General features: G+C 41.6%; 2 protein-coding genes across 8 annotated transcripts in view; both read right to left on the reverse strand.

The window, feature by feature from the left end:
- SLC35A1 (solute carrier family 35 member A1) overlaps positions 1–12,050 on the reverse strand; it is a 45,131-nt gene that overhangs the window by 28,200 nt on the left and 4,881 nt on the right. Inside the window, exon 1 of one of the 3 annotated variants that reach the window (XM_082406012.1) lies at positions 997–2,772. The exons of 1 other annotated variant lie outside the window; for it this stretch is intronic. In XM_082406012.1, the coding sequence (XP_082262138.1) occupies positions 997–1,097 (101 nt within the window). In that variant the 5' untranslated portion in view covers positions 1,098–2,772. Of the gene's footprint in view, positions 1–996; positions 2,773–12,050 lie in introns of those variants that run through there. One more of the 3 variants, XM_082406008.1, reaches the window with a different exon arrangement.
- CFAP206 (cilia and flagella associated protein 206) overlaps positions 10,802–12,050 on the reverse strand; it is a 34,965-nt gene continuing 33,716 nt past the window's right edge. For all 5 annotated transcript variants that reach the window (XM_082405945.1, XM_082405947.1, XM_082405946.1 and 2 more), the window contains one exon: positions 10,802–11,264. In XM_082405945.1, coding sequence (XP_082262071.1) covers positions 11,034–11,264 — 231 coding nt within the window. In that variant the 3' untranslated portion in view covers positions 10,802–11,033. The remainder of the gene's footprint in view (positions 11,265–12,050) is intronic.

Below are 12,050 nucleotides of genomic sequence, written 5' to 3' on the forward strand. Positions count from 1 at the left end.
ACCAGGAAAATAATTTGGCACCCATGCAAAAAGCTGTTCTTTAAATATTTGTTCAACGTTTATTCAGAGGTAAAGCCAAGAGCTCTACGAAAGAAGGGTGGAGAAAGAATCCGGGTGTTGTCCAACCTCTCCTAGCTACAGCTCTACCATTCAGAAATGCAGCTCTGGTCCTTACTTACTTACCGGACTCAGCAAAGCAAAAGTGCTGCGGAGTTAATCAGACTCACCCTCATGAAATGGCAATTAGTCATCAAACAGTATTACTCTAATGTGCTATCCCTGGGGAAGGGGGCGGGGGGGGTGGATCTCGCCCCACCCTTCCGGCAAAACATCAAAGTATTCCTTCTAACAACATACAACATTCTCCTTGGGAGTAACTCTGTTAACGACTGCTTTCTCCACCTCGTTACGGTTGCAATGCTATTTTAATGCCGCAATGATGTTTTTAGTGGCTGTTACGTTGGCCAGTCGCTGCTTAGGCTCTGCACCCGGAGCATGCCCTTATGCCTCTGAGCATCCTAGGGCAGGAGGCGCAGCGGAGACCGCAGCCGCGGTGACCCCAGCCGGGACAGAGACCGGTCCTGCTTCCCGCTGGGTGATGCGTCTCCAGCCCCGCACCTGCGCCCCGGCCCCTCGCCGGGTCCGCCGCAGCCCGGGCCTGTCTGAATTCGGTTCCCACCCACTGCCAGCTCGTCGAGGCAGGCGCAGTTTTGGGCTGCCGAGCTGTCCAGCGCGGAGTCCGCCGCGGGGAAGGCAGCCGCAGTGCGAGGCTGGCTGCCCCGCACTGCCCCGAGCGGCGGCGGCGCGCGCTCAAGCCCGGGAGCGGCTCAACACAAACTCCTGCTGCCCGACGCCCCGGCCTGGCCCCTGGGCCCCAGAGCCCCGCGGGCGCGGAGGATGGCCGGCCGCCGACAGGTGCAGACCAGCGCTGACGCTCGCTCGCCACCGCCCCCCGCGGGGTCCCCAGTCCCCAGTCCCGGCAGCCCCCGGCCTCACCTCTCACAGCAGCCATGGTTCCCCGACAGCACCGCGCGCAACTGACGCGCACCCCCTTCGCGCGCGCTGCGCAGGACACCGGGGACCGCCTCCTGGGTCATAGAGACGAAAGCCGCTCGGCCTAGAGCGCCTCGCCGGCCGACCAGCCACGGATTCCCGCCCAGCCAAGCACAAAGATTAGGCGGACGAATCGGAAGGCTGCGGAAAACGGGAGGATCCGGATGGAGGAGAGGCCTGTTGCGCCCAGTCTATGTTGACGAGTGCGTAAAACTCGGTTCCAAGTCGCTCTCTTGTAAACTACAACTCCCGGCCGGCTAAGGAAGCCGGAGCCAAGGGAGCGGAGCGTTGCCTTCTGGGAGCTGTAGTCCTCACCAGGTGACTGGGCGGCAAATAGGAATTGGGCTTAGATTTAGGGATTCGTGCCTGGCAAAGCTGTTGTAGCACCTCCAAGAACTCGTAAAGTAACAGAGACTACTTTCGACAGCGTTGTCAACTTCTGTAACTTCCTCCTTCATTAAACTCCTTTGTTACCTCTTATTTAAACTTACAGTTAAGTCCCCTATATACCAACCTTCAGGGGGCGAACTTTCAAAGATGCGAACGTGCATGCCATTAACGTCAGGCGTGAGTGGAATTGCAGCTTGCCCTCCCTCTCGTATTGCTGACGATCCTTCAGCTCTACCATCTCCCACACCTTCTCCCTCCTCCAGTCAGTAACTCTTCTTGCCTGTTCACTCGATGCCAGCGCCTATATGCCAGCTGTTGTACTGTACTACTGTACTTTTCAAGATACTGTACTATAAGGTTTCAAGTGTTTTATTTTTTGTTTGTTTTTATGTATTATTTGTGTGAAAAGTATTATAAACCTATTACAGTACTCTGTAGCCGATTATGTTAGTTGGGTACCTGGGCTAACTTTGTTGGACTTACGAACCAATTGGACTCACAAACATGTTCTTAGAACAGACCTCGTTCGTATGTAGGGGGCTTACTGTATAGTTTATATTACATATTGTTCAGAAGTCTTGTGCCTGTGTCCTCATCGTCAGCATTATCATTAATTATATTTACCTAGCCAGACATGCTAACTGCACGATCTTCACACAACGAAAGGGCTTCGAAAACATTAGACATATCAACAGGCATTTACTTCAACTGCTATGATCTCCACGTTCACTGAAGCATATTAATTAGCATAAGCGATGTTAGAAATAATTCACTGGCAAAATGAATGGTCATCAAGATATGTGGATTGATTAAAAATACTACGTAAGTACCTCAGTTCTTACAGGAACGTGAGTACAGGATTCTGAGATGCCCAGCAGCCTACACCTTCTGTGGCATGATCTTTCTCCAAAATGATTTTTTGAAGGTTTGGGTGGTCAATGTTATATACCATTGTCTTATCATTATATACATAGATACAGATATATATATATATATATAGTCTATTAACATTATTGGAATATTTTGCATTCCTTATTAGCATCGCATTCATATCAGAAGGGGCTCATAGAAGGAGATCACAGTTTATATAGTCAGACATTTGAGTAACCTCACTTTGGAACAGTGTTGGATCTTCCCTCTGCCTGGTGTATGTGTGCTCACTGGTGCTGATCACCTCTTCCTGTAATTGGTACAGTTCTCATTTATGGAATTATTCAGTTCCATGCTGTGTATTTCTTATACGTACACTTAAGCAAAAACTCATATGTGTACTTGAAATTAATTGTGAAAATTAAAAATATTCTATCAGACATTTCTTCTTTTGTTTTATAACTACTGCTCTGTACAGTTTATCTCTTCCCATGTTGGAGTATCATTATAGTCTCAACTTACTTCAATTAACTATAATTATTCTCCTCTGGACACTCAAATTGTCCCAGTATGGTCCCTGTAAGCCTACTCCTTTAAATCTGCACAAGCTTTTTGAAGCATTTTTGATTTCCAGGTTCCAGGTTCCAGGCCAGTCTTCATTCTTCCCTGTCCTAGGCCATGGAATCAACTACACTTCAAGAAACTATGGTTCCGGGCTTCCCTGGTGGCGCAGTGGTTGAGAATCCGCCTGCCAATGCAGGGGACACAGGTTCGAGCCCTGGTCTGGGAAGATCCCATATGCCGCGGAGCAACTGGGCTCGTGAGCCACAACTACTGAGCCTCCGCGTCTGGAGCCTGTGCTCCGCAACAAGAGAGGCTGCGATAGTGAGAGGCCCGTGCACCGCGATGAAGAGTGGCCCCCGCTCGCCGCAACTAGAGAAAGCCCTCGCACGGAAACGAAGACCCAACACGCAATAAATAAATAAATAAACAAACAAACAAACAAAACAAAACAAAAAAGAAACTATGGTTCCTTCTGGGGGAGAATAGTATTACACACACACACACACACACACACTGATCATAATTAGGGTGGTGGGTAAAATGCTTTGGGGCCAGTTTTGTGGCATTTCTGGTTCACATACATATCATGTTGCTGAACCCCACCTTTCCTGTAAATTTTCATTGCCTGTGAAGAATTTCTACTCCATTGCCATAAGCCTTGACTAGATTTTGATGGCCTTTGTCCTAACGTGATCAGCCCAAAACCACCAGGGACAAACCTATAGTCAGACAGAGTCAGGATTATTGGCTCATTCCAGCGAGAGAGACTACACACCAGAATAACTGTGGGAGGTCTCAGGAAACAAAGGAAAAGACAGAGTTATAGAATGTGGGGGAAGAATGGAGTTAGGTGAAATTTAAAAAGAAGCGATATTTTGCAACAAAAAGAATAAAATACCTAGGAATAAACCTACCTAAGGAGACAAAAGACCTGTATGCAGAAAACTATAGGACACTGATGAAAGAAATTAAAGATGATACAAACAGATGGAGAGACACACCATGTTCTTGGATTGGAAGAATAAACATTGTGAAAATGACTATACTACCCAAAGCAATCTACAGATTCAATGCAATCCCTATCAAACTACCAATGGCATTTTTCACAGAACTAGAACAAAAAATTGCACAATTTGTATGGAAACACAAAAGACCCCAAATAGCCAAAGCAATCTTGAGAAAGAAAAACGGAGCTGGAGCAATCAGGCTCCCAGACTTCAGACTATACCACAATTCTACAGTAATCAAGACAGTATGGTACTGGCACAAAAACAGAAATATAGATCAATGGAACAGGATAGAAAGCCCAGAGATAAACCCATGCACATATGGTCACCTTATTTTTGATAAAGGAGGCAAGAATATACAATGGAGAAAAGACAGCCTCTTCAATAAGTGGTGCTGGGAAAACTGGACAGGTACATGTAAAAGAATGAAATTAGAACACTCCCTAACACCATACACAAAAATAAACTCAAATGGATTAAAGACCTAAATGTAAGGCCAGACACTATAAAACTCTTAGAGGAAAACATAGGCAGAACACTCTATGACATAAATCACAGCAAGATCCTTTTTGACCCACCTCCTAGAGAAATGGAAATAAAAGCAAAAATGAACAAATGGGACCTAATGAAACTTAAAAGCTTTTGCACAGCAAAGGAAACCATAAACAAGATGAAAAGACCACCCTCAGAATGGGAGAAAATATTTGCAAGTGACGCAACTGACAAAAGATTAATCTCCAAAATTTACAAGCAGCTCATGCAGCTCAATATCAAAAAAACAACCCAATCCAAAAATTGGCAGAAGACCTAAATAGACACTTCTCAAAAGGAGATATACAGATTGCCAACAAACACATGAAAGGATGCTCAACATCACTAATCATTAAAGAAATGCAAATCAAAACTACATTGAGGTATCACCTCACACCAGTCAGAATGGCCATCATCAAAAAATCTACAAACAATAAATGCTGGAGAGGGTGTGGAGAAAAGGGAACCCTCTTGCACTGTTGGTGGGAATGTAAATTGATACAGCCACTATGGAGAACAGTATGGAGGTTCCTTAAAAAACTAAAAATAGAACTACCATACGACCCAGCAATCCCACTACTGAGCATATACACTGAGAAAACCATAATTCAAAAAGTCATGTACCACAATGTTCATTGCAGCTCTATTTACAATAGCCAGGACATGGAAGCAACCTAAGTGTCCATCGACAGATGAATGGATAAAGAAGATGTGGCACATATATACAATGGAAAATTACTCAGCCATAAAAAGAAACTAAATTGAGTTATTTGTAGTGAGGTGGATGGACCTAGAGTCTGTCATACAGAGTGAAGTAAGTCAGAAAGAGAAAAACAAATACCGTATGCTAACACATATATACGGAATCTAAAAAAAAAAAAAAATGGTTCTGAAGAACCTAGGGGCAGGACAGGAATAAAGATGCAGACGTAGAGAATGGACTTGAGGACACAGGGAGGGGGAAGGGTAAGCTGGGACGAAGTGAGAGAGTGGCATGGACATATATACACTACCAAAAGTAAAACAGATAGCTAGTGGGAAGCAGCCGCATAGTACAGGGAGATCAGCTCGGTGCTTTGTGACCACCTAGAGGGGTGGGATAGGGAAGATGGGAGGGAGACGCAAGAGGGAGGAGATATGGGGATATATGTATATGTATAGCTGATTCACTTTGTTATAAAGCAGAAGCTAACACACCATTGTAAAGCAATTATACTCCAATAAAGATGTTAAAAAAATAATAAATTAATTAAAAGAAGCAATATTTTGATAGCTTCAAAGCAGGGCTGTGTGTGAAAAACTCAACATCAGATCTGGACTGCAGAATAGTCTCAGGATCCTGTTTCTTGGAAACCCTGAAGTTACTATACATGTGGACTGTTGTATTCAGGAGCCCCTTAAATGAAGGCTTTGCACCTACGTTGGAAACTGAGGCTGCTTCTTTGTGTCAAAGTGACTTAAATCCTTCAAGCAAGGATGGAGTGTTTCATTCTTACTGATACAATTTCAACAGCAAGGTTCCTAGTAGCGTACGATTTTAGAGAACAAAATTTTTCAGTGAATTAGAAAGCAGACACTCAAAAAAGGGGGTTGTTATTATAGTTTACAACTGTAGCATATCCTCGAGAGGTATGTTATTTCCTGTTAACTTTGCAGCTGGGATTTCTGTGTTCGTTATCCCAGCCCAATGAATAGCCAAGCAGATATTTATATTCTTAGTTCAAGCTAATTTTTACTTTCTCATTTCTAATTATCCTAAGTCTTCGAGGACAAATATCAGTTGAATGTGTTTCTTTTATGTATGCCTAGTTTTCTATACAAACCTTGGTTAGAGCAAGGAGCAGCCATCTTCAACATGTGAGCCATAAGCTCATTTGCCTGATGATGAAATAACCTTACAGCAGCTGTTGCTATTTCCATTTCAGACCCCAGTGATATTCCTGATTTTCACTACCAAACTGCAGCATTTGTCTCGATACCCTGCTCACTTCTATCTCTGCTCTGGTATCAGAGCTACCCTAGTCTCAGTGAACTGTGCAAAAGGAAGCCCACTATGTCTCCATTAGTAACAAAGCATATAAAAGTGTGAACTTCATTCATTAAACAAGAAGACTGTGCAGGAAGCAAATACCAAAAGGCTTAAGGAGGCTGTAGTTCAACTATGGTAGCTGTATAATAGATTAATAAAAGTGGTAAGGTTTAAAGTATAGTAAACCATTAACCATAAAGAACTGTGTAGACAAATCTCAAACTGTAGACAGAATGAGATTAAGCTTATTTTTCTCATTCTGCTATTAAGAAAACTTCCAAAACCAATTTGCTAGGTTATTATTTTAAAACAACTCTTTCCTATGGTATAAAATTACTAAAGATAAGCCAGAAGAATTGTTGCATTTTAGAATTGAGAAAATTTGTTTAAAAATACAAAGAGACAATGTACAATTCAGTGTCTGAACTAAAAGAGTTAAATATGAGCAAAAATCATCAGTATCTAAACATTTCTTATTTGAGCTTAACTCTCCCTTGCCTCTTCTTCCATTTTTAGTTACCATAATCCCGTTTCTCTTTTCCTGCCAGTCACTGGTAAGTACTCTGTACTTAGTTCTACAATTTTCTGCTTCGCTGGCTGCAATCTCATTTCTACTCAAGCCAACTCTATTAAAACAGCTTAGCAGCTGCCAACTCCATTCCTCATCCTCTTGTGTTTGTTCATCAGACATTTACTAAAAGTTCTAATGTGCCTAGCATTATTCTAGGCACTAAGAGCTAGAAAACAGAAATTGGGGAAAATGAGGATGGGAGTGCAGCAGAAATGAAACACTGGGGCTTCTCTCCTCTCCTGGCTGACAATGACAAGGCACTTACCAGACAAATGCTTTACACGTGTTAACTAACTCATTTAATCCTCTCAACAACCCAATGAGTTGGGAAATGTTATTACCCCAGTTTTTATGATGAAGAAACTGCAGCAGAGAGAGATTAAATAACGCAGCTAATAAGTAGTAGACCTAGACTTTACTTCCATAATCACAGAGATTCCTTTACATCTTTTTCTACTCTTCTGACTGCTCCTCTGTCTTATCTCTTCCTCCTCATTCCATCCCCATTCGTTGGGGATGATCCCCCAAATTATCTTTCTCTAGATCAAATTCCAGTCACCTCTGCTTTACTATCTTTGTCATTTCTTAAACTCAAAATTTCTAGTACTGAACACATTCTTTTTTGACCAACCAGTTCCTCTTCTCAGTTATCCTCTGTTTCCTAGAAACCCTAGGGTAGAGACTTTGATTTTCCCTTCCCTTCCCTGGAATGTTAGATTCCCTTCATTAAATCTCACATTTGCGCCTTCATGTCTTCCGTTACTGCAATGCCCTAACTCTTGTGACAGCTGCCTCACCGTCTCCCCAGTTCCAGTATCTCTCTCCCACAATGGATCTTCTGTTCAAGAATCTGCCACAGTTTTCTAATATCCTACTACAGGAAGGCAAAACATTCCTCTGCTTGGCTTTCAGTGTCCTCCAAAATCTATACCAACCCTGCTTATCCAACTTTATTTCCCACCACCTTCCCCATAGATGATCTTCCTTTTCCTCTTGGTTTTTCTCCCTCTTTTCCAAAAACTACTTTGCGACTGAACTACCACCTTGACTATGAGAATAATCACTCAACCAGTACTCTGCTTCCAGTTTGTCCTTTCTTTCATTCCTCTTCTTTTAAAATCCATTCATCCAACAAGGTTCTATAACAATACCAGGGATATAAGAATGACTGAAACACAGTTCAAATCTCAAGAAATGCACAGTCTAACAGGGAGAATACAGATGGACACATACAGACCTTTTTACTTCAAGTGTTACAATAAGAATATGAATAAAATCCAGTGAAAACCCAAAGGAAGAGCGATTAATTCTCTCAAAGGTGATGGGGAAAACCTTCACTGGAAAAGTAAAATCTGATCAACAGACTTCATGGGAACAAACAGATTTCCTGAGGGTGTCTGTGGAGTACATTCCAGGAGACAGAGTGACAAGCAAGCACAGAGAGGGGTGGCATCAGAGACCGTAACATGCTCAGAGTTTGGGCTCCATTTGCCTGTATGTATAGTGTGTGCAGAGAGCATGAGGGGGCAGAAAACGAAACTGGAAGATACATGGATATATATGAAAAGTCTTATATAATATGGCAAGGAGTTTTTATCCCCCAGATAATGGAAAAGTGTCTTTGTAAGCAAGGGAAGTGAAGGCTGTAGGCGAGGAAGCCAGGTGACCTGATCAAATTTGTGTGTTAGAAAAATTACGCCGATGAATCAGGCAATAGGACTAAGTCCTAAACTACGGCAATAGCAGTGAGAATAGGAAGACACGGTTCCCAAAGGCAGATGAAGCCAAATCAACAGGGCTTGGTGACTAGTTAAATGCAGGGGCTGTGTGAGAGAGACAATCCAGAAGTTTTTAATTTATCCTACTGAGTAGGTAGTGATGCCTTTGACCACAGAAGGAAATACACAGGGAGAAACAAGTTCGGTAGAGGAAATGAGTTCGGCCTGTGACCTGCTGAAATGGGGGTAAACAACTGACACTGGCTCCAGCATATGGTTGGAAATCTTTAGAGAGTGATGGGGCTTGGGTAGACAGTGGAGGTCTTGGGAGAAGATGAGTTTACCGTTTGATCTAGCTCCCTGTATTCTCTTTCTGTTGTACTTACCAGATGACTTTCTGATATTTAGCTTTTCAAATAGTATTTGGTATTTTTATGCACTTGGCAATTCTACTTTCAGCCCTAACTTGGTAACCCCAAATTGTGGCTTATCAGCCATCCTTTTCTGTGTTTAGGAATCTTGCAGAATCAAAGGAGGGTTGATTAGAACAGGTAAAATCAAATTCCTGAATTTGCAAAGTTTAGTATTAGCTGTAATCATCCCACCCTCTTCAGGCACAGAGTCCTCCCAACCCCACGTCCACGCCACACCACCTCCACCCCCAGGCCCTGCCTCAACAGCCAGCCAGCCAGCCCATCTTTAACTTCATTTTTAAACTACAGGTATGATAAACAACAAGGTCCTACTGCATAGCACAGGGAACAATATTCAATATCCTGTGATAAACCATAATGGAAAAGAATATAAAAAAGGATGCAGATATATGGATAACTGAATCACTTTGCTGTATAGCAGAAATTAACACATTGTAAATCAACTATGCTTCAATAAAAAAATTAAACTACAGGTATGAAAATCATGACAACTTAGAAGTAGATCTGTTTGAAGTTTACCTTTATAGTATCTGAGGAAAATGGATTTTGAAGCATATCATATTATAAGTAACATTTAACCTACATAGAAAACAAATTATACAAACACCTTAGTAAGAGTCACCTAAGCCAAAAATATGTGCTAAATGTAAATGACACCCCCTGCCCCCAGGCTGCCAAGGCAAGTTTTAACAGTCCCTCCGCTTGAGAGACTTCATTATCCGTGCTTAGGTACTGCGAGTGTGTAAGGCATTAACAAAACAACAGCTCTAAAATTCGGCTATCAGTAATTGACAGGGGCCCTAAACACAACCTATGGAGTCAGGCAAATAGGTCAAAGGAGTGAAGTAGGAGACCCGTAAGGCAGCAAGAATTAAAACCAGAAGTACCTGCCCTATGAAAGGGCAAAGCTACTAGTTACAGGAATGCTGGCCGAGTGCTGCTAGATATTCCGATCTTTTCAAGGGGCCAGAATCCAGATTCCATGTAAAATTTCCAGATTTTAAAAAATCTCATGTGGGACTTCCCTGGTGGTCCAGTGGGTAAGACTCCGCGCTCCCAATGCAGGGGGCCCAGGTTGGATTCCTGGTCAGGGAACTAGATCCTGCATGCATGCCGCAGCTAAGAGTTCACATGCCCCCCACATGCCGCAACTAAGAAGTCCGCATGCTGCAACTAAAGATCCCGCACGCCACAACAAAGATCCTGCATGCCGCAACTAAGACCCAGTGCAGCCAAAATAAATTTTAAAAAATACATAATAAAAATAAATATTTTTTTAAATAAAATTTTAAAAAATAAAAACATCATGTGGATCTTTGTTCTAACTGTTCCAAATTAGTGAGGTCTTATTACATATCAATTTAATCCATGTTACATTTAATAGCTAATGAGGCTGAAAATATTGATTATGGTTTAAATTTTTAATGTTCAACATTAAATATGATTTTAGAAATAAACTTCTATCCCAGGCACAATCATCTTATATCAATATATAAAAAGTTATCAAAATAAATTTCTATCCCATGCATAACAATCTTATATATATTAATATCTAATCATCTTATATTATTAATATCTAATAATTTCAGTCTTAATGCTGCCAAACTTTTTCTTCCAAGTCAAAGAGGAATGGACAGAGTTTTACTTTGCAATTTTAATAGAATGAAAAATGTATTACAGAAAACAATTTTTCATTTGTTGTAGCAGTCTGACAGTCCATATGGGTGAGAACCCAAAAACATTCATACCACCAATGAACGTGCCAGCCCCACAAAATTAGCTAGTTTTCATGGATGCAAAAATACTTTTAAATATATGCCATTGTTCACAATTCAGTGGTATCTACGTTAAAAGTGCGGTCTCTAACTAGGTTTCATCAATGGCCCTAGTTAAGTTCACCTTGACTTCACAGGTGGTCTTGGTATGGCCCCCGCGGAAACCAGCTATGTAAATCTGGGGCCGGGGCACTCGGCTGCTGCCTTCCCTCATTGACTGTGTGCTAGCATCCTTTGAAGGGTACACCTGGGAACAATTTTCTCTTCTCATGTGACTAAGATCAGTCTGTACCGAGTGAGTAACTTTCCGACGCAAATTGGCCTAAGTAGAAAGAGAATACACAGGAATGAACATTTCTCTAAAGAACGAATAAAATACTCTCGGGTACCAGTTAGTATCGGCCTTTTTTTTTTTCCTCTCAATCCACAAAGAAATTAGTCCTGCAACATAGCATGTTTATGCAAAACATTAAAACATTGGAAAATTTAGAACATAATAGAAAAGAAATACCCTTTGCTGAGAAGTAGGAAAATAGATTAAATAATGAAAATGGACCCAAAGAGAGAACAAACAGATTCAAACTTACAGTGAGCTCAATTCTTTGTTGATATAATAATATAATAATTCATTCATTATTATACTTTGAGAGTCATACAACTTGGATTTTCCCACCATTCTTGGCTTATTTTTTTAAAAAACAAAAATTTAAGATTTCCATTGTCTTACCTAAATGGGCTTCACCCAAAACTTTTAATAGAAAAAGCTCTGATGTTTCCAGATAATACTTTACATTTTTCTACATTATGCTTACTCCTTTTATGGATCGCAACTAAACATGAGGTTAAACAGACTGCTCAGGCTGGGAAGCAAGGAGGAGTTTATAAAAAAGAGAATAAGAGTTTTATTGAAGTTGTGGTAAAGTCCAAGGAAAAAACTCAGAAGGGATTACAGCATGTGAGTTAAGAAGGAGAGACCTGGAATTAGAGGAAACATTTCAGCGTTAGAGACACTGCAGGTGATTGAGAACCAAAACTACTTCTCCCACACACAGCTTATCGTCTACATTAACAGGACTTTGCTATTCCTTTGTCTTCACTAGCATAATTT

Source organism: Balaenoptera borealis (assembly GCF_965194805.1).
Source record: "Balaenoptera borealis genome assembly, chromosome: 9".
Lineage (NCBI taxonomy): Eukaryota > Metazoa > Chordata > Mammalia > Artiodactyla > Balaenopteridae > Balaenoptera > Balaenoptera borealis.